The sequence below is a fragment of the Myotis davidii genome, unplaced genomic scaffold (genome assembly GCF_000327345.1).
Source record: "Myotis davidii unplaced genomic scaffold, ASM32734v1 scaffold580, whole genome shotgun sequence".
NCBI lineage: Eukaryota > Metazoa > Chordata > Mammalia > Chiroptera > Vespertilionidae > Myotis > Myotis davidii.
The window spans coordinates 1,956,838-1,979,857 of NW_006293313.1; the positions used below are offsets into that span (position 1 = coordinate 1,956,838).

The 23,020-nt window shown below is 41.8% G+C and overlaps 1 protein-coding gene across 1 annotated transcript; it reads right to left on the bottom strand.

Annotated features, from left to right (window-relative positions):
- Positions 1-1,554: 1,554 nt before the first annotated feature.
- Positions 1,555-17,133, bottom strand: TNFSF4 (tumor necrosis factor superfamily member 4). The gene is made up of 3 exons (XM_006767036.2): positions 16,563-17,133; positions 4,012-4,060; positions 1,555-2,283 (listed from the first exon to the last, which is right to left on the bottom strand). The coding sequence occupies exons 1-3, from the start codon at positions 16,713-16,715 to the stop codon at positions 1,934-1,936; spliced, it is 552 nt and encodes a 183-aa protein (XP_006767099.1). The 5' UTR covers positions 16,716-17,133; the 3' UTR covers positions 1,555-1,933.
- Between the last annotated feature and the right edge of the window lie 5,887 nt (positions 17,134-23,020).

Sequence of the window (23,020 nt, forward strand, 5' to 3'; positions counted from 1 at the left end):
TATCCTTTTGAAGGAGTGACTTAAATGAGACATGCATGTTTTGATGGGTGAAAGGTGGGGGAGTGAGGCTGCTGCATGGCAGAAATATCCCTGTGTGGGTGAAGGAGGGAGGCCAGCATGGAAGAGCAGGCCATGTGTACTCAAAAGGAGTGGGCATTTGCCAAGACAGTCCATGACACCAAAGACAAACATCCCACAGCTTAGGGCTGGAATGTGCACGTCCAGGTGAAATATAGTCAGAAATTCCAAACTTTAAAAAGTAAACATACATTTTCTTAAATATTATCTATAGTCATAAACATTTACTTATTAGATATCACTGAGTAACATCAACTTGCAGACCATAGTCAGCACACACACACACACACACACACACTTAAATTCTCTGAGTAGTTGAGACAGATTTATAGAATATTTTGTTCAGAACAATTGGCATAAAGCATTTAGCTCGATGCCTAGTCCATAGTAGACCCTCCATAAATATTCCCTATAGTTATGATTGGCCACCACTAGAGCTTGGTTACTCTTAACTTATGCACAATTTCTCTTATTTAGCTTTTTATTTAGCACTTATTTATGTCTCCAGGAATAATTAAAATAGAAGGGTGGGAATTTAATTGGAGATAGACACTTAAGAGGAGATGGAAAACTATGTTAAAAAGACAGAAAAAAATTCAAATGTGATGGAAACCATCTAGTGCAGGGCCATCTTTCTGGCCCAGCACAATTATTGTGATGACACAGAATCATCCAGAAAAAGGTCTACATCCTGCATGGTCTGTTTAAAATGGTAGGGAAACATTGCCAACCATTAAAACAAATTTTAGCCAAAATCTAAGAATCTACAAATTATCTAGAAATTTGACTTATGAAACATTGCATGTGTTCACAATGCTGTGAGCCTGATACATCAGGAGGAACATTTAAACTAAACATAAGGGATCTCATTCTCTTAAAAGCCTTGGCGTTAGCTGATTCTAGTCTCAATAATTGATATAGGATCATATGTGATATTAGGATGTTTCTAGATAGAGATCATTGTTTTTCATAAGATACAGTAGGCTCTCAGTGTCTTTGACATAAAGTTGCATCTGATAATAGAATTGCTTCATTTTTGAAACTAGCAATGTGGTGTGCATGTACAAGGCATGGGGCTGAGTGTTATCAGCATAAGCTGAAGGGTGCATATATGTTCCGTTGACTATCAGTAGCAAAGAATGTGTTTCACTCCCCAGACTCTTTAAATTCTTACTGGATTTTTGAGGGGGGAATTGCTATTAAGAACATTTGGAGGCTGGGAAAGCAATATGGTAGAGGAAAAGAGCCCAGACACAGAGTAATCTTTATCTTCACCAAGTCCTGACAGCTGTTCACAAGTTGATTTTCCTTCTTAACTGCACCCAGTGAGAGGTATTTAGGCAACATGCAGACTGCAACCCAATCCATCCTAGAGAGGCAGCTGCGGTTGTCAGTGGGTCCACACCACTTCCGGCTGATTCATCGCCCCCTCCTTGTTCTTCATTTCGACAATGCCAGATGCCAGATTTCCAGCAAATGCTCATCCAGTGTCTTTTTCAATAAAGCAAGTTTATTATGACCATTTCCTGACCAATAGAAACAATTGGTATCATGAAGAGGAGGCACCTATTTTCTTCTTCGGCAGAGGTACCTAACAGGCTTGAGGCAATTGTGAAGGATGAGGGCTAGGTGCTTTAGAAGATTGGAGGATAAATAAAGTTAAATGATATGTAAAATAAGTCTTAAATATCCCTGAGTGGGAGTGGGGGAATCTTCTTCTGGTCACATCCTGTGTAGCCAGAGGTGGGGGCTGATCTGGGATGACTCCTCCACTACCAAGGAAGAACCAGCGTCCTGTCCACCCCCATTGTGGCATTCGAGCTTGGTGCCTGGCTTAGGTGTGGCCATCAGGTCCTCATTCAGCACAGAATCTATCGGGATTTTGATGAATGAGAATTAACTCCCCACCATTCACCTGGATGTCTGCACAGGAGGTGTTGTGAGTGGTCACATTCAAGTAGACTTTGTCCTTGAAACCCAGAGAGGCCACGGTGATGGAGTCAACAAACGTGACCTTGTCATGGGAGAAGAGGGGTTTCCGGTTTTTCCTGTAATGAAGGCTGAGGCTGAGCTCCTGGGAGAAGTAGCCCTTCAGGGAGATGAGATAAAACCCATCACATGGGATGGGGATTGAGTTGTTTTGTATCTTCATGGTTTCCTCCTTGAATGGGGATGTGAGGATGAAACCTTTTTCATTGTCACACTCTAAGGAGGGTAGGACAAGAAGAAATAAAAAAAGAAAGAATGATTCCTTAGCACAACTTTGGGCAACAACATTCTTACACATCTAGAAACATATGAAGAGACAGCGATAGGAAGAGATTTTGAGAAGAATGAGAGGAAGCGGGCATTGTGCTTTACCCATGGGATGGAAGAGGAGGTAGAGCTAGCACTAGTACCCAAGACAGTTCCTGATGGGGCTGGAACTCAAGAACAGAGAGATTAAAGCCATTGGTGGTTGTCACAACAGACCTGCAGTAGGAAATGGAGCTTGGAGGTTTCCCTGATTTTCAGAACAGGAAGGGACTGACAACCTCAGGGCTTCCTTGTTCAATAGCTCAATAGGAGCAAAGGGTGCCGGGAGGGCCGTTGCTTTGAGCTCTTCCCTATTCTCGCTCCACCTGACTGTGAAATGCACATTTTCACATGCCCTGGGCACTGGACTTCCCAGCAGCATTTACTACTGGCTTTTACCAGCAGCTGCTGAAGCTTAATGATGCCGCTGTGCACAGAATGTCAGTGGGCTCAGGCTCTGCCCAGAAAGAGGCAGGTGAAAGAGCTCCAGAACAAAGGCCTGCCTCTCCCTTCTACCTTGTCACTAGCTTTTCCTGGAAGGTGCCTTGGGAAGAGCTGCTTTCACAGGAGGAAGAAGAGGAGGGGGAGGAGGAGGAGAAAGACAAGGACACAGAGTGATGGCTTTGGTACCCTCATGAGGAGCCATTCTAAGTGTAAGCCAAAAAGCCTTAATTTCTTTTCAATCAGCCCTGATATGGCCAAGCAACCACATCTCAGACTCCCCACTCTGGCCCATGTCCCTTGGTAATAGGAAAGAGTAGGTCCCCACTGCTGGACACACAATCAATAATTCTTGCTCTGAACCAGGCCCGTGGGGGCATGCTTGAACTGGAAATGAAGACGTACTTCCCTCAGGCTCAGGAGAACTTGATAGACAGTGAATAGCCTTAAAGAAACTACTGGTGGCCTTAACCGGTTTGGCTCAGTGGATAGAGCATTGGCCTGCGGACTCAAGGGTCCCAGGACTCAAGGGTCCCAGGTTTGATTCCAGTCAAGGGCTTGTACCTTGGTTGTGGGCACATCCCCAGGAGGGGGTGTACAGGAGGTAGCTGATCAATGTTTATCTCTCATCAATGTTTCTCTCTATCCCTCTTCCTTCCTCTCTAAAAAAAAAAAAATCAATAAAATATTTTTTTAAAAAAAGAAACTACTGGTGGGTGTTTTAGTGTTAGTCATGGATCCAAGTCATGCTGTCCTGGTGAAGTATCACCTGGCCTTCAACCTGGGGCCTCCCCCAACTCTCATTAAGGTAAAATCTTGACCTATTCCAGAATTACTGGCAAAACTAAGGAAGTAAAGCCTTAGTTCCCTTACCTTAAAAATAAGAATAATTCCACCCTAGCTGCTTTTTTCGGGTTAGGAGTAAAAAAAAAAAAAAAAGGAATAATTCCTGCTCAGAGGGTTCCTGGAAGGATTAGTAAGGCATCTAAAGGAATTAAGCACAGATTTGGCAACTAATGACTCCCCTTTTCTTCTTTATACACCTTCTTTGTCTCAAATATAAACAACATGCAAGGTCCAGGTATTCCAGGATTTAATGCTTACTAAGAAAGGGTGAGATCTTGTGTTTTGGAGGAAATGAAGAGATTCGGAGGGAAAAATTCTTTTTAAAAAAATCAAACTTTCGACAACACTTACTAGTAAATTGTGCTCCGATACTTCGAATTGGAGGATACTGAGGTGGCACCTGAAGAAAGCAAAGAGATATTTTTAGGAAAAGAAAATGGTGAAGAAATGGAATTAACAAGTCATATTCTATGAAACAGAAATGGAGTAGACTAGAGAGGGAGCGACTTGCCAAAGACTTGGGTTTTTTCCATGGAGAATAGACCTAGACTGCCAACCTGCCCGCTGGCCTTTCTATAACACCCCTTAAGATAAGTTAGGAGTGTTCTGCCCTTTCATGCAAGCACCAAGGTCTGTGCTCAGCCCTGCCAAACTCTCCTTTGGTGTGTTGTTTTAGCTCACTGAGTCCCAATTTCCCATTTTGGATAACAGAGCATTTAATAGTCATCTTGTCAAGAAACCCATTCAGTCGCAGAGATCCATCCCCTCCTGAAGAAGGCTGTGCCCGATCCACCCGCTGTGACCACCGACTTCCAGAATGCACTGGGAGTGAATTCTGGAAGCTTCCTAGCTCTAACGCAAGTGTAAAAGTGTTTTATTTTCAGGGCACACTACCAACTAAAACTAGTGTAATCCTTCAGAGTTTGGTAGATGTGAATATAGTCTATTTTTTACATTGGTTTTCTCCCTTCTCCTTAAAAGCTTGAAAACCTAATTTGAACCCAGAGAGTATTTAACATCAAGAAAGGAGAGAGGAAGCCCAAGGGGTAAAATGTCTGCAGTAATTTGATGGGGAAGAGAACAAAGAAATTCAATAAGGAGCAAACTATAAAGTATATGAAGCGGGAAAAAAAGCAAAAGGCAGAATCATGTATGAAGTATATGACTGTGTATTTAAAAAAATAAATTATGGCTTGCATGGGCATTGACTCTATCTGAAAGGACATACAAAACACTGTTTGCAAGTGTTGCCTCTGGAGAAAGGAACTGGAAGCCTAAAGTCAAGAATGGGAGTGCCCCTTACTTTTCATGGTCGACTTTTTTTCAATTTTGTGCCATCTGCTTATATCACCTACTAAAAAGGGAAAGCGAGAAAAGAAAGCGCACTGTCTCTTGTGTCTGCCAAGAACAACAGCTCTCTCCGCAGGATGCTTTTTGGCTGATGGAGGTGTGGGGAGGAATTTGTTTTCATGCCCTGGAGTGTGGAATCCCTGCCTCCCACTCGCTGGCATACAAGTAGCCACCGCAGTCAAGTGGATTCCTCTAGCGACTGCCCACGCGGACGAGGAATCCCCTATTTCCCGTAGAAGTCAAAGCACAAGCCTAACCCAGCCGAAACCAACAGGCCTGGGAGGTAGAAGGGAGAGACTTTTCCAGCTCTGCCAATTCGTAATCCCCAGGGGGGTGAATAAATGCCCCACTGCTCACTAAGCCAGCAAGTCAGTCCAGCATGAACAGCCACCTGGTTAAATTCAGAGAGTGCAGGGCTCAGCCAGCAGCAAACTGAGTTCTAATGCCAGCCAGGCAGGGATGGTGTCATCATGGGCAAGTTTCACAACTTCTCTAGACATCAGTTTCTCATCTTTAAAAATTACTAGAAGTTCAAGAGATCCCTCTTAGCACTAACGTCCATGATCCAGGTTTCTGAAGTTGTAACCCTAAGTCAATTTTCATAGAAGAGGAAAAAACAAGGCTTCCTCATCCCCAAACTTACGTCAAGCCCTCTGATCTGAAAGCCCTCATGATTGGATTATTTGACTAGCTATGCAAAAATCTCCACATGGTTTCTGCAGTTCAAGGAAATCTACCACAGTTTTGAAGCGCCCTGATGATGTAAGGGGTGTAGTGACCCAGGGGATGTTCTCTGAGACCAAGAGGCTGAGAGGCAACAAGGAAAGCTCACATGACTTCCTCTCTTGGTTAGAGCTACTGGAACTCCAGACTGAAGCTTTCTGTTCCTTGTCCTGATGGTTACTCAGTGTTAGAAATAGACATATTCTCAGAAGTCTCTAACTAGCATCAGTACCATTAAGTTTAGGCAATGTTGTGAAATAAAATAAATGGTCCTTCTTCTTGCTCCCTGCCCTGCCCTAACTCTTCCCCTCACCCTTCATACCTGATTAACTCATGCGGATAACCCCACTGTCCAGAAATACCCCCACAGTGCCCCATTCAAAGTTCTCCTGGTCAGACTTTATTTCCACACATATCCTTTCTATGTCTTACATTCTAGCCAACCATTTTCTCTAATCTTTTTGCCCTTGAATAAGCGTGGTAAGATGAGACAGAGAGCATAGCCTTGAGGGTCAGATTCAGTTCAAATTGTGACTTCTCTAATTTTACGAATTTGGAAACATTATGTAGCATTCCTGAGCTTCAGCTCTCATGCCAGTGAAAATAAGGCATATTGTTATTGGAATATTCCCAGGAGATGACTGTGAAGTTTAAGTAAGATAGCATATGTGAAAGCACCCAGCAATTTGCCAAGGGCATGGTAAGCTTTAGAAAATACTTGCTTTCTTAGTTCTATCCAACAAGAATGTCCCTTCATCTGTGGTAACTCTGTCATTCCTCGTTTCTTGGCTTCACTTATGACAGCCCTCACACCCAGGAGGGAAGCCTGAGCTCTGAGTGTTCCCTTTGTGCTCTCGTGATGAGTTCATGGTGAGACTACCACCCTGCCAATCTGCTGTGTGTGCCAACTTCTCTCTCCTCTGAGCTTGACACTGAAGTGGACATAAGAATGGAATGTTAATAAAATCTACCCAGGGGTTCCTCCTCACTCCAAATTTGAATGGGGGGGGGCTACTTGTGTGGTATAATGGAAATCATACGGGAATGGAGGGGTGGAGTTGAAATCTTCCCTTTCTTGGTCTCAACTTCCTTATCTATAAAATACAAGGTTCAATTAGAAGATGACTTCTTGTACACTCATGCTTCTGACATGGTTTCATTCAAATATCAGGGCTGTACTCTGATTGTGGTGTGTAGACTGTACGAAACAGACAACCATGTAGAGTTGGCTAAGGAGATCTCTGGAGAACTTCTGTCAGTGTAGACTGACAGGAGTTTGGAGACAGTGTGGAGTCTTCAGACATTTCCAGATTGAAGAAACTTTATTGTGTAGCTTGTCCTTGGATGTGGAACTCCTCTGAGACCTTTGATATTTTGTTAGTCTCTGGAGAAGATCTGAGGATTTTTCATGTTTGTGTATGGGTAAAAAAGAAAATCTTCTGTTTACCCTTATGAAAGTATCTGAGGGTCTAAGATTAATTTGAAGTATTTTCATCATCAGTACTGATCAAGATTAAAATATTGGGTTTTAGATAGTTGTCAAAATATTCAGATATATTTCAAAATACTCCAGAGGTTCTCCAGAGAAGATCTCCTCAGCCTAACTCTACATAGTTGTCTGTGTAGTACAATTTCGCCCAACCTTTAGCTGGACTCTGAAGAAGTGCAATTGACCTGACGGTGGGCAGCAGCCCATGGACAAGTACAAAGTAGACAGGTGCTGCAAGAAGAGTCAGAACTAGGTCCTTTTCTGGCCTCTCACAGTACCTTGAGCACTGAGCTGTTGGAGAACAAAACTGGGAAACATCTGATGTCCAGCCTTTACCCAGCAGCCTGTACCATGTTCCCAGGAGCTCATCTTTGGAGAGAGTTTCTAATTCTAACTTACTAGGATGTTGGCAATTATTTTACTCGGCATTTGTCTTGCGGGTAATTCTTGGCAGGAAGGAATGAGCCTCTGGAAGATATGAAACCAGGGCATGGGCTCTACCTTCACTCTGTGGGCCTTGCCCTTCCTCACTTGATACCCAGCCACAATGTCAAGATGTTAGGTGGGAGAGGGGTAGTGTGGTAGTGTGGGAGTCAGTGGAGCACGGTGGGGAAACAGATCTGTGATGGGGACTCCCCAGTTCACCATGCCACCTCCACTGGGACGTGAATATCTCCTCCCTGTGCCTTGGGCTTCATGTCAGAGGAGACCTGAGAGATCATGAAAGCACACCCTCACCACCTCTCAGGGTGCATCTCAAGGAGCCTCTGCAGGGGAAGATGGAATTTTCCATCCTGAGCCATGGCAGTCAGCTGGGAAGCTAGACTCTCATCCTGAGGCATTCGGTGGTGCTCAGCAGAAACAGCGTCCTTACCAAGGGCAAGGCCTTACCTTCTGATCAGGAAAGTTCAGAACCCCACACAGAGAGAGGACTAGGAAGAACAGGCAAAACTGGTTCTTTGCCCAAGCAGCCTTCCACATTTAGAAAAACCTCATCCCGAAAATTACATTTCTTAGAAACGAAGATGTGTGGCTCTGAAAACCATGTTGAATAAAGAGCCTATTGGGATCTAATGCCACAAAGAACAGCCATTTTAATTATTATCCCAAACCCTCTCTTTCTCCTTCCCACCCTTCACCATGACTGTCAGCACCTTTCTGCTATAAGCTCTCTCTTAACCTTCATTCTCTTCTCTACTACACAATCCATGCGATATCCTAACATAACCCCCCTCTCTAAACACTTCCCTTTTTCTTGTCACACTTACTTAGTAATGGCTATCCCACAGAGAGGACCCTGTCCTCTCTATCTCAGAGAACAAGAACTGCAGTTTCATTGTCCCAGAAGCTTAGCAATTAACAGATTCCTAAGAGGGATCTCAGGAATGAACCAAAAGCATCCAACTTTTGCTGTCCTCAAGGGGAAGATTTTCTCATATCTGGGTTTCCCTTTCCACATGAACTGGGGAAGTCCTCAAAGTAAACCCACAGAGGCATCTGCCAAAACATTTCTAAGAACTCACTTCCTCACCTTGGTGATTGGGTGCGTCTGCAGCATAACATTCTGTAGCAGCTTAGTTTCTAAGCAACTGGAAGGGTCAGTTACAGTGTACCCACCGTATTATCATAAATCTCACCCTGCCTCAATCATAATGGAGTTCAGTTAAGTAAATGTTTGCTGAGCTAAGAGGGAACTTAACCCCTAAGACTATGCCTGCTCCTTAGTTAAGGACTTCATAATCACATAATATTTGACATCGGCTCTAACCAACACTTTGCTTTAAGTGTCTGCTTTAAACACAGGGTTGGAAACTCTGGGAGGGCAAGGAAGACCATGTCTTGCTCACCATTGTTTCCTCTGTGTCTGACAGGTAATTGACACTCTACAGATACTGTTGGGATAAGTAAATGAATCAGTGGTTTATAGTGAGCTGAATAGTGTCTCCCACAAAATTAACATCCACCTGAACCCTGTACGTGACTTTATTTGGAAGTGGGGTCTTTGCAGATGTAACATGAGGTCCACTAGATTAGGGCTGACCCTAAATCTGATATAACTTATATCCTTAAAGCAGTGGTTCTCAACCTTCCTAATGCCGCGACCCTTTAATACAGTTCCTCACATTGTGGTGACCCCAATTTCATTGTTACAAATTGAACATAATTAAAGCATAGTGATTAATCACAAAAACAATATGTAATTATATATGTGTTTTGCGATGGTCTTAGGCGACCCCTGTGAAAGGGTCGTTCGACCCCCAAAGGGGTCTCGACCCACAGGTTGAGAACCGCTGCCTTAAAGAAAGAGGAGAAGGCATTATGCGGTGTGGGCCAAGGATGGTGCAGGACACATGGGGGTCAGCGTCAGTGCTCACAGTTGCCCTAGCCTTCAAATTACTTGCTAGGAGCTGCTTGGTGGTAACTACTGCCTACACCAGGGCCACTCAGCCCTCATGTTCATCAAGCTCTCTCACCTGTTGTCTGAGAAGCCAGAAGACAAAGACTCGCTTGTACAGAATTTGCCCGCTTTCAGCAACTTGTCCTAGTCTTCTTTTTTTTTTTAGAAATGGGCTTTGTGATTTTCTTTAAAATATATTTTTATTGACTTCAAAGAGGAAGGGAGAGGGGTAGAGAGACAGAAATCTCAATAATGAGAGAGAATCATTGATAAGCTGCCTCCTGCACACCCCGTACTGGGAATTAAGCCCACAACCTGGGCATGTGCCCTTGACCAGAATCGAACCTGGGACCCTTCAGTCCACAGGCTGACACTCTAACCACTGAGCAAAACTGGCTATGGCCCTGCATGACCTTTTTTTTTCTGCATGACTTTTTAATATGAACCCAGACAAGTCTGTAATGCCTCATGTTTCCTCATTGTAAAACAGCACACAAATATCTATCTTCCTCCGAAGTCATGGTGAAGAAGTAGAAACAAAAGTGGGGAAAGGATCTGTAAAAATGAGAGACTATTATAGGTAACACTCACCCCCTAAAAAAGGCTTTACATTCCTAGTCTTCATCATACCATGTACACGGTCAGATTAAGATCTTTAGGGACCTTGGAAGCTAAAAACATTAATCAGTCAACACAAATAATTCAAAATATATTTTATATTACTCACCTGTAAAGTAGGTATTTTACAACTTATTTTATAACCCCAAAGGGCTTTTATATTTTTCCTTAATGACTGTTTGGATGCTTGTTTATCATTTTTTGTCATGTTCATTGTTAGTTTCCTCCTGACCTTTGTTGAAGAGTTTCTCTGGTTCTCTAGGCTTATGCCCTGGCTACCTACAGGGAAGCCCAGCCCTGAGGGTCCATCATGAAAACTCACTGGACCCCTCTGTTCCCCATATTTGCAATGCAGCAATAAGGGAATGAGACTTTCTAACCACAAGCTCTTATTAAATTAGTATTAGAAGAACTAAAGTGTAGGTCTATTTGTCAATTTTTCTATCAATCAGAATATGTTCTTAAATACAGTTACATGTTCTCAAAGTAGAAAAATCAATACAAATTAAAAACCCACCTACGTTGTATTTCAGAATAAAAGTTCTGCTGAAAAGAAAATAATTCATTACAGTCATCCCCCTTTACCCATTGGGGATATGTTCCAAACAGCCAGGGGATGCCTGAAACCACGGATAGTACCGGATCCCATATATACTACGTTTATCCTATACATACATACCTTTTCATTTAAAGGAAGCACTTTCTGGCTTCTCTTAGGCATAGAAAAAGTTCCAGCATCACTACTCTCGCACTTTGGGGCTATTATTAAGTAAAATAGGGGTGACTTGAACACAAGCACTGCGATATCTCAACAGTAGATAAAATCCAAGGTGGCAACTGAGTGACTAATAGGCCAGGAGTGTCTATAGCTGTGGAGATGCTGGACAAAGGGATGATTCACATCCCAGCTGGGGTTTTTAATCCTAAAAACTATAGTAAGGAAGTCAAAGTCCATGAAATTAAGGTTAGCCCTATGATATGCTTTCTGAGATTAGAGTTATGTGGGGTGTGTGTGTGTGTGTGTGTGTGTGTGTGTACACATGCTACAAGGAAAACATTTCAGTGGTACAGTGCTTAGGGAAGCGTGTCCTTGAATAATAACCATCATTTCCAAAGCTCTGTAACACATTTGCTCTTCACAACTACCAAATTCCAATTTTGAAAATGATTAAACTGACACTCAGGGAATTTCAGGAAATTTACTCAGAGTCACAACATTAAAGACTGAACTGAACCAGAGCCTTGTGATTTCTGGCCCAACATGCTCTCCTCTATACCTCAATGATTTGCTCTAAACTTGGAGATGTTTTGTATTTTTTGTAAGGAAGTGTGTTGATTCCTTCATTTAAAAAGATATGGATATTGAAAGTATGAGTGGCTACAAACAAAATACACAAGCCGTAGGATGGTATGGAATTCTCTTTCATCCTAATGCCACCATATGCTCCATTTGTGACCGTTGATGTGAAATAACCTTTTGTAAGTCAATTATTTTCACTCATAACAACACTGTACATGGCTCTTCTCACCTAAATTATTCCAGAAGGTTAATGTTAATTTTCCATGGATGCAGACAGAATCCCTGACATGAGTGGAGAGTACAGGTTCTCTGAAAGTAGACACAGAAGTCATTTCTATTAAAAGAAATAGGATTGGAAGGGCAGGTGATTAGCTCAGAGGCAGGACTGGGTCTACTCTGTGCCTCTAACGAGGGGCTGAAGTCAGAGAAGTGGAATCGGGAGACTATATCCCTAAATCTACATCCGGAACTCGTGTGTGTGTGTGTGTGTGTGTGTGTGTGTGTGTGTGTGTGTTTCCATACTCGGACACGTGACATTTCCAGCATGATCCCAGTACAAATTTTTCTATCCTATTTTCAACTTGGGTCAGTACTATATCAAAATTTTTCACTTATAAAGTATCAAATGAGGCCTCCCTTGTTCTTCCTCTTATACCTGTTGAGTATTTGGCTTCTCAAAAAAGGTTCTCTTATCTTGACTCCTTGAGAAAAGAGTGTAGGCTTCATTAAACCATCTGAGAATGGTTAGTTTTACTGTAGCGCCCCCTAGTGCTGCATGAGATTAGACTCACTTTCTTTTTAAAAAATATTTTATTGATTTTAAAGAGGCAAGGAGAAGGAGAGAGAGATAGAAACATAAATGATGAGAGAGAATCATTGATTGGCTGCCTCCTGCACACCCCCTATTGGGGATCGAGCCCGCAACCCAGGCATGTGCTCTGGCCAGAATTGAACCCAGGACCCCTCAGTCCACGGGCTGAGGCTCTAGCCATTGAGCCAAATCAGTCAGGGCTAGACTCACTTTCTATCTATAGAAATATGTTGACCACAGAACAGAAGCGAAATTTGGAGAAGCAGCAGTTTGGGTAATTTTTCCTGTTTTTTTGTTTTGTTTTGTTTTTTGGTGTGTGTTTTTTTGCAAGTAATGGAAGGAAGTGTATTCCCTAGCATGAGTCACAGCCCTTTCAAGCTTTACCTTCCACCATTTTGGCCTAGGAACACTCAACTTCAACCATTTTGAACAATCAACTGAACAAGTACCTAGAAAACCTTCTACCCGCTTCCCAACCCCTACCATCCTTCTTATCTACTTAAAGACTTTTTACTCTTCCTTTTAATATCAGCTATAGCATTACCTCCTTCCCAGCTCTTACCCTCTCTGGTTTTCTTAACTGTAAGTAGACTATGTGTAATGCCCGCTCAAAAATGCAATGATTCTATACATTATTATTAGTACCCCCTTTAGAGCCTCCAAATACTTAATGACAAATCAGTTCAATACTTCAGATGTTTCTTTGTTATTACCATGGAATCACTTATGAAATGTAAATTCATTTGCATTGAACATCATTTATTTGCATGTCTGGCTTTTTTTTTTTTCAAAAAGGAATTTCTAAAACTCTTGTTAGATTACATGGGGATACATTTAAACTGAGTTAATCTGAGACAAGATTTTTCAGGCTAAAAAAAGCTTCTTTTTTCTCCCTTAACAATACAAAAAAAGTCCAAGTTATAGCCTTCATCAAGAAACTCTGAATTCTAATCAGATCTAGTCAGCTCACTTTACAGTTTCCTCTACTTCTGTTTTACGCGGCAGTAAAAGTGTTGAGAATATAAACCTTCAACTGAAATTTGCTAAAGAATTATCACTAAAAGCCTCACATCTATAAATTGCCGTGATGAGGGTGATACAAATCTTGGAAGAGCCTGGCTTCAATAGTCCAGAGATACACAAATAAAATTTATAAATTATATTTATAAAAATTATATATATAAATGTGTAAGTTATATTTGTAAGTTGAGCTACTTTTCTGCCATTGTTTCAAGCTAAGTAATAGGTAAAACTAGAAGCCTAATACTTTAAATAAATATCCAAAGAGCATGTATTGTTTTTGGTGACAGAAGCACTCAGTTTTATAATTTGTACCATAGATATTCTTCTAGCATCCACTTCTTTCCTCCTTCTAAATAGGGTATTTTGCTAACATATAATAAGTTATTTAGATATGTACATAGTATATAAATAAGCATAAATTACAAATATATATGCAAATTTGATTTCCTTCCACCCCTTCTTAAGAACCAGGAAATTCATCTCAGACACAAAAATCTACAAACTTATATTTTGTATTTCCCAAAATCTCATTCCATTCTCTGAATATATGTATAAAGTTCATATTCATAGAATATTGAGCTGGAAGAGATCTTTCTGATCATTTGATCCAGTTGCTTACACATGAGAAAATCAAAGCCCAAAGAGGGAAGTGACTTATATGAGAGGGAAAAGTCTATATTTTATTTTCCTGACATTCCAAAATGAGAACTTCTGCTGTGCACAGAAATCAACCTAATGTCATGAAATGATAAGGGAAAAGTTAATTGCCCAAGGAGTTTAATAGCTACATCTGTGTTTTACAGAGCCTTTCATAAAATCAATTATTTTATAAGGCTAAAAATTAAATCTAAAATATGAGGGAAATTATTATTATTCTCCAAGTATCTTTTTCCTACAAAAAAAAAATCCAACTTAACTGGGTGAGGGTTGAGTACTCGGCTCACTTGAGATAACACCCAAATGGAAATGCATTGCAATATTACAGATCACTGCAATATTGTTTTATAAAAGTAGAGGGTTTTTTGCATCATCATCTGTCTAGCCAATGCTTCAACCAAAATTCCAAACAATTTTATCAATGAGTTTAGAAAGTGTCCCTTTTTCAACAGCTACTCTCCACCCTTCTCTCTCAATGTCTCTCTCTCTCTCTCTCTCTCTCTCTCTCTCTCTCTCACACACACACACACACACACACACACACACACTGCCACCACCACCATTTCATCAAGTTCCAGGGAGAAATATATATGATCTATTTGTGCTATCCCCCTCCCCAAAATAAAGTATATGAGATTAAATGTAAGGACCCATTGTGCTGCATCCTATAACAGTATGAAATATTTATGTTAGCTAAAACAGTCTAGCTAGAAATAAGAAAAAATTAAAATTCATGTCAAGTCTGTGCCAAAAAATTCCGTATCCAGAGTATATGAGAGCACGTTTCTTGAGCCACCAGCTCTACTGTACCTCCTATGTCTTTGCTTCCATTTCTGCACCAGAATCAAAGAATGCTCCCCATGAATTCTAGTGTCCTGGAAACCAGCACTCAGCTTTCCTTCCACGCTCGATCACAGAGCTGCTGGGTGACTTGGCAGAAAAGATCCCTCTCCTTTTCAGCATCCCCTGGGTATTTCTAGTCCAGGGCCACTCTGCCACCAGCGGGCTATATGCATCCATTTCACCTTTGGCTCTCTCATACTCACAGCCCTAGTTGAGTCTTGACTGGAGCCGTCTGTCCTGTCTTTTCATCGTCACAGTGTCTGTGACACTGTGGTTATTTGAAAAAGCACTCTCAGGGCTCCCAGACCTGGTGCATGCACTCAGCTGTTCTATTTTTGGCTACACTCTTTGTTTTCTTCAAAAAACGGTCTGCCTTAGGCACCCTGCCATGGACACATTGCACCACCCCCACACTCGCGACCCAAATTGCCTATTCTGATTGCACCCAAAGGGTTCTGCGGAGAGAAAGAAAGGCATAATGAGGAGAGGTTGAGTGTGGTGTTGTGCTCGCCAGTCTGCAGACTTGAGCATGACATCTGCTACACTTCTGGAATCGGGGGATGTGAACCCTCTTTGCAGTACAGTGATCACAACCACACTCCCACCAGCCTCTCTGCACTGAAAACCCCTGTTTCCGGTGGGCAGAGGCAAGCCCAGGCGTCTCCCAGGACTCCACTGGTCTTATCCTAGTTTTGTTTCGAGATACTCAGACTCTGACCTGTCCATCAGAAATAAAAGTTCCTATTGTCTAATCTTTACCAGGGACAGACTTTTCTAAACTCAAGCAACCCGCCAGGGAAACAGTATGATCAGACTAGCCTCAACAAGGGAACACGGGCAGACTGTACGTTTATTTTCAGTGGAGTTGCCAGCAGTCAAGAACATCCTTAAAGACTGAATAATGTTTGCAGGTCTGAACAAATACATAAGAAAAAAGAAATGTAAAGGGGATCAGAATAAAGAGAAGGGAGATTGCAAGGAATATCTTCACTAGGTGGGGGAAATACTAGAAAGATGCACCCACCACATAATATATTGGATAAAGTATAAAATAGACAAAGCGATGTCTGTACATTGTAATTGGTAGAGAAAAGCTGTGAGAATATCAGGGTAAGTTGTTGGAGTAAATGTTTGGCCATGTGCGCGGATGCACGGAACACACACATCTCTGCCTTTAAAAGAACTATTAGCTATTTAAAAGAACTTACTATTGATACCTTCAGCATTCTTTGCAAAGCAGGAGCAAATGTCCACGAGTGTCTGTGGGTTTTATGAATACAATGGCAAAGTGGAACTGAGCTCATTTTATTTCCTTTCTATATTAATTCCCTTATCAGACGCTAACTAAGAAAATAGGTAAACCAGCTATATCAATGACTCAAAGCTTCAAAGTGACGGCTCATAAAAAAAAATACCAGTATTCCTGCATTGCCAAGAAAAAGAGAATAATCCAGAAGCAGCGCCCCTGCCCTACCTCCACTGTGCCCCACCATTGCCACTACTGAGAAAAGGGAAGGAAAAAGGAGACCAGAGGGTGTTTAACCACACTTTAAAATTGCTAAGGGGGGAAGAAAAAAAACAAGCACCTGGACAATTTGGTTATCAGATTCTTTCCAAGTGACCCTTTGCAGCTGTTGGAGCTGCCATCAGCGTGAGCTGGTGGCAACAAGGTGCCGGTTGTGCATCTTACCTGAGGAGCATGAAAGTGCAGGCAGATGTAGATGAGACACAGGAGCAGCCCCAGCCCCTGGACCACAGAGGCCACCAGCATGAGCTTGTGTGTCTGGAATCTCAGACCTGGCGCATTTCTCACATTCTCATCCAGGGGCTGGACCCCTTCCATCTTCACAGTCTGGATGCAGCAAAGATGAAAACTGGGGCCGAAGGGAGATCTGAGAGAGAACTGATGTCTCCCCTGCCAAGAAGGAGCTGAAGATAAAACCAGGCGTATCAATCAGCAAATCCACAGAGGTGGCAGGACCAGAGATAAGAGGCAATTGAAAGAGCAGAGCGAACTCTCTTCAGTTTTAACACTGCCGCTTTGCAGCAGGCGGGGAACTTCTTTGTGACTAATCTGAATTTCCCCTTTACTTTCTTTCTTCTTTTTTTCTTCTCTGGGCTAACAGGGAGTTGTTTTTGTGGCATCCCAGTTCTGATTTGAGTGACTGTGAAATGGCAGTCATTGAAATGTGCACTTTTCTTAATTTCTCATTGCACCAGTAACCAAACTGTGGGTCACTTATAAAGATAAAAAGCATCATCCGTTGATGTGGAAGCTCGTCTCTCCCTCCCCCCAGGTGCCTTAAATCACAGAAGATACTTAAGGAAAATGCTGGAAACTAAGCTTTGAAACCATTCTACAGATTTTAGGGAGAAGCACACACAAATCATTCTCAAAGTGGAAAAAAAAAAGAGAAAAGAAGAAAATAGGATGGTGGATCATGTAGAAATAAAGGAGTGAGTTCCTCTAATTGTATTCCATTACAGTGTAAAAAATAAGCTAGCATGTAGTGAGCTTCTGTGGTCTTCTTCTCATTTGATCCTTTCGGCTAAGTGTTAGCAAACACTTAGATGGTTAATGTTAAGCAAAGCAGAAAAGAAGCAGAAGAGTATCCTTACTTTTCCCCCTTCTGTCCATTCTACTTTCTCCCCAGATGTGCACAAATGAATGAACGGACTCAAAAAAGCTTTGAAGGTTGCTCCTTTCTTTCAAGTCAAGGGTGGACTCAGAACTTGGAAAATAAGAGTATTCTATCAATTGACACACACTACTTACCCTTTACCACTGAAATAAATGGCAAAATCATTTATAATGTCAAGTTCAAACTGACAAATATTTACTGAGTACATAGTAATAAGCCTAGTGCTGTCCTGAATGACAAGGGATGATGGGGAGGGGCTGATTAAGACAGAATTCTCTCTCTTCTGGGACAAGTGTGTCCCTCTGAGCTCCCCATTAGTCACGAAACAGCTGTTTAAAGAAAGAAGGGAGGAGGAATATTTTTATATCAACAATAGGAGTTGTTTTAGTCTTATAGAAAATGGATAGGAGACATATTCCAAAGAGAGCTTGTGGGAAAAGAAAAGTGCATTTATTTATTATTATAGTATTAATTAAAATATGATTTAATACCCTCATGATAAACATTATGCCTTGCATTTGGAGGACGCACTGGTTTTCAGAAGTTCAAGTATTTGCCTGAAAGATAAGGGAACTGAGACACTGTATCATAGATGCCCAGCCAAAACTAAAAATCAAACTTACCTCAAAATGATTATTCCCATTAGCAAAGTATTTGTAATATGCAGGGTGTGAAGGGGGGAAATGAAATAAAAGTCAGTGCATAGAGCTCAATTTTTGTATAATTGTTAATAAGTGATAGTAAATATTAAAGTTGATAAGTACTTATGCACTTATTTTAAAACACTAAAAGAATCACAACAACAAAAAAAATTCTTTAAAGCTAAGATGCTATTGGAAACTGATGAAACCAGCTGAAAAAAAGTGAAAACTATTAGTACTAAAAACCAAAGAAAATATTTTTAAATGATGGCCAAATGTTGAAAAAAATAATATCACATTTACAAAGTGCCGACTCATGCCCTGAACAGCATCTCTTTTCACTGTTAACATAGCTTCTATGAAGGAAATTTGGCAACAATCATATTTCCTTATAGACAGTGAGAATCGTGCTACAGAATGAATTTCCATTTGGATGTTATCCCAAAGAAGCACAGTGTCAACTCTATCAACATTTGGGCAGACACATCTAAGACACATCTAAGACTCACCTCCCATATCTCAGTCTCCGACTGTCATATTTTGCCTCCTTGTAATTTTTGTTGAAGTTTAAGTAATACTTTACATTTAATTGTTTTGTTTTTTCATTGAACACATTCTCACAGCCTCTTCACATTCTTTGTGGTAAGACAGGGACTGCACACAGAAAAATAAATGCAAATTGACTTGAAAGTTCCTGGAACCTTTGGATAGACTAGGGAAGTGTTTCAAAATTCATCATTGGGCTGGGCAAGCAGCTGGAACACCATCAGAGACACCACTGATGGCATTGCCGTCTTAGAGCAACGGCACAGTCCTCCATCTTCAAAGCTGGCATGTTTTGAAAGAAATCAAGTATGTCCCCTGAATCTATGGGCAATATTTTAAAGCATCTCACAAAGGTCAAATACCCAGACACACCTGAGCAAACCAGCCATAGAATGGAAGCCTCAGACTTCATTCAAGCAGTTACCTTTCCAAAGATCATTAGTCTCTAAATGCACATCCCTTTCAAGATTACAGAAACGTAGGGAAAATAAAATGGCTTCAACAACTGACAGAATATCTTCTGTTTAGAGAGCAAAAACTTTTTTTGATTTTGGGTTTTTTTGTTGTTATTTTGTTTGTTTGGTGTGAGGTGGTGTTAAAATCTGTACTTTTCATTTGTGTCTAAATCATTGTCCATTTCAACAAGGATGAGCCAGGTCCCTACGTAACGGTGCTGAGGGAAAAGACAGGAGCAGACCGTATTCTCAGTCCTCCAGGAGGTCAGAGCCAGGGAAGTGTTGGCTCCAGGTGGCTGTGCAGGAAGAAGGGCCCCCCGGGGCGATCCCATGCAGACTGCTATTAGGACAAGGGCAGCTTCCTTGAGATGAGTCAAATAAACCTCAGAAAAGCCAGAAGCCATCTGGCCTTTGGGGGAGTGGGAGGGACAGGGCTTGCCTGGCAGGGAGTGAGAAAACAGCAGCCTGGGCCAGCAAGCATTTCTTCGTGCATTTCTCATCCAGGTAGCTGTGAGTGGAGAGGAGGAAGGTGAGGAGAGTCGCCCAGGAAGAGGGTGGGAAGCTGTCGCAAATGGACTTCTGTAACTAGTTAAGAATTGGAACTTTATCCTGAAGACATTGGGAGAACATGGAAAAGTTTGAGGCAGAATGAGATATAATTTTATTTTAGAAAAAAAAATCACTCTGTATAAAATAGAAATGGCAAGGGGGATCAAAGAGACCATCAGGGAAACCAATCCAGGGGTTTGTGTACCAGCTGAGGCAACAAGTGGGGTCCCCCACCCCTGCACTTAGCTCCCTGAGCCGTCCATACTGGACAGGGAGTTCATCCTACAGGAAGGGGAGTCTTCATTGTCCCACAAAGGTGTGCTCTGTGGCCCCAGCCCTGAACGAAGGGCTGCCTCCACCCAAACAAAAGCCACTTTTTCTAATTTATAAACTCAAAAAGGGTACTGTTCTAATTCACACAAAGACAGCAGCATGAGTGGGGCAGTCCTCAGGCTTATGTTAATTTAAGTGAGAAATAATAAGGTCCTAAATTCAAGCAGAGAGGATCCTGAGAGGAGAAGGACTATTTTAAGTCAGCAGACATTTTGAGGGCCCATCTCTAATTTCACAAAGGGGGTCATAACTAAGCTCTGCTCTGACACAGGTGACAGGAGGATGCACGGTGATGGAAACCAATGCATTACCAATGTCAAAAGCCTGATTGACCATCTGTCTTTTGTTGTTGTTATTGTTAATCCTCACCTGAGGATATATCTCAACTGGTTGCCTCCCACATAGGCTGGGAGTGAACCCTCAACCAAAGTACATGCCCTTGACCAGGAATCAAACCTGGGACCCTTTATGTGTGGGCTGATGTTCTAACCCACTGAGTCACACCAGCCAGGGCAGCCATCTGTCTTCTTAACCTGCTCTTGATCCTGCAGTTCCCATTCTTCTTCACGTTTTCAGCACTCTAGGACCTCAAAACCCCGGAATCAGCTTTGACCCTTCCTTGTCCCCAGTCAGTCAAGCTTTGTAGGGCTGAACTGCAGTACAGCTTAGACTTCCCTCCACATTGCTGTTCCTGCTGCTTCTGATCCAAAGTCCTTATTTGGGTCACTTGAACTCTGGGTTAACCTTCCATTCCCTTTGTGCTTCAACAGGCTTGTAAACCCAGTGACGACCAAGATCCTATCAAGGGCCTCCATCTCAGAGAGGATAAAGTTGAAATTCTTCAATGTGATATTCAAATCACTCCATCATGAAACCCCAAGTCTCCTCTCCAAACTTACCTCCCTCTGTTTCCTAATTATTTCTGACATATCCTTACCCTTCATCTCTCAAGGGCTGGGTGCCTTGAGAGGTCGTGAGCTTGCATTGTTTCAGAAGAGATTAAACAAAACTCTGAAGGAACTCTGTTCAGGGGATTCTAGCATTGGGTAGGGAATTTGTCGCCTCAGTAGTTCTCAAAGCCTAGCTGATCATCATAATCACTGGGAGTTTTGAAAGATCCAGATTTCCAAACCCTTTACTCTAGAAATTCTGGTTGAATCATAAGGTTGGAATAATGCCTTATGAGTCTGTATTTCTACAAGTTTCCATAAAAGCCAGATGTGAATCCCCCACCACCCTGCCACATGACCACTTAAGTTCTCTTTGTTACATTTCTGTGATGAGAAGCCTTCCCTGGGCCTTCAGCAAGAATGCAGCTGTTTCCACCAATTTTGAGTGCATTGATCATGCTTCGTCTTGTCTTATAGCTATTTAAATTTGTTTCAGTCTCCCCCATTGTGTTGCATGGTTCTGAGGTCAGGAGTCCAGTACTGCACTCACTGGCAGGGCTGGGAAAGCCTTTCTATAAAGATTATTTGCCAAATTAAATTGAATTTGCTTGCTGCCAATCTGCAGCATGCTACTTTCAGGACAAGAACAGAATGAGAGTCTTAACAAAACTGAGAATGGCACTATTAAACACAGAAATCTCCTGATAGCTGGACTTTGAACTTAGACATGAAGAATGAGCAAACTTGAAATGTGCACTTTTCATTGAAACCGGATGTACAGTGTTGGTTCAAATGCAAATGTGAACCCACATAATGACATTCCTTTTGGGTTTCAGACTCTTGAGACCCTCCCTTGTCAACTCCTTTTCTCCCAGGGCTGACTTTCCCTTTCATTCTTCATGTTTGCTACTTTACTTTATCTTGAGTTTACCCCTGGCAGTTATTTTAGGGCATGATGATAGATTCTAAAACTTAGTGGCACAAAACAGCAACAGAAATGTTTATGTCTGTGGAGACATGCCCATGAAGTAGCACAACATTATGGAAAGCAAAGCAAAAATCTAGACAGATTATTGGCACTCACACAATTACACTTTAAATTGTGCATTTAAAACACATGTGCAATGCCAAGGACATGTGGAAATTTGTAAGCAGATCTTTTAATTCATAATAGAATATAGGCAATTTTCTCTTTTTTAATATATTTTATTAATTTTTTACAGAGAGGAAGGGAGAGGGAGAGGGATACAGAGTTAGAAACATCAATGAGAGAGAAACATCGATTCAGCTGCCTCTTGCACGCCCCCTACTGGGGATGTGCCCGCAACCCAGGTACATGCCCTTGACCGGAATCGAACCTGGGATCCTTCAGTCTGCAGGCCAACGTTCTATCCACTGAGCCAAACCAGTTAGGGCGGCAATTTTCTCTTTTAAAAATCAACTTTATTAAAATATAATTACAGACAATAAGCTGTGTCTACTTAAAGTGAACAGTTAGATGTGTTTTGACAGTTGTATGTACTCATGAAGCCACAATCCCATACAGAACCTTTATTCATCCCAAAAGCTCATTTTCTTTAAGTAGTAATCATTCTAAAAGCAAATCTAAACTGAATACATAAAACATTCCCTCCTCCTTCCAAAATACATTTATTGGGTATAAATTGGAACCAATGTAAATGGATGATTCTCAACTGGGGGTAATTTTGTCCCTCAGGAATCATTTAGCAATGTCTGGAGACATTTTTGGCTGTCTGGATTTGGGGTGGGTGCTGCTGCTACCTAGCGGATAGAGTCCAGGGACACTGCTAAACATCCTGTAAGGTACAGGACAGCCTCCACTACAACGAAGGATTATGGGCCTAAAAATGTCAATAATGCTGATGTTGGAAACTCTGGTGTAGATGTCCATGTCCTTCATTGACCATGAATGAGGCAATATAGTCTTTGCCTTTACTTACTGTCCTGTCTGAAATGCCTCTCCACCTCCCAACAACAAATCTATGAGGAGGGTACTACTTTTCTCCCCATTTTGTCATTGAGAGAAGCTGAGGCTTAGCAAGATGAAGTAACTTGGCCAAGGCCACAAGTT

Excerpts from the sequence above, each read along its gene's own strand:
- TNFSF4 (XM_006767036.2), bottom strand. The coding sequence starts at position 16,715 with ATGGAAGGGGTCCAGCCCCTGGATGAGAATGTGAGAAATGCGCCAGGT. Across the intron at positions 4,061-16,562 it reads TGCACTTTCATGCTCCTCAG|GTGCCACCTCAGTATCCTCC; the intron begins GTAAGATGCACA and ends TGCTTTCTTCAG. Across the intron at positions 2,284-4,011 it reads TATCGGAGCACAATTTACTA|AGTGTGACAATGAAAAAGGT; the intron begins GTAAGTGTTGTC and ends TACCCTCCTTAG.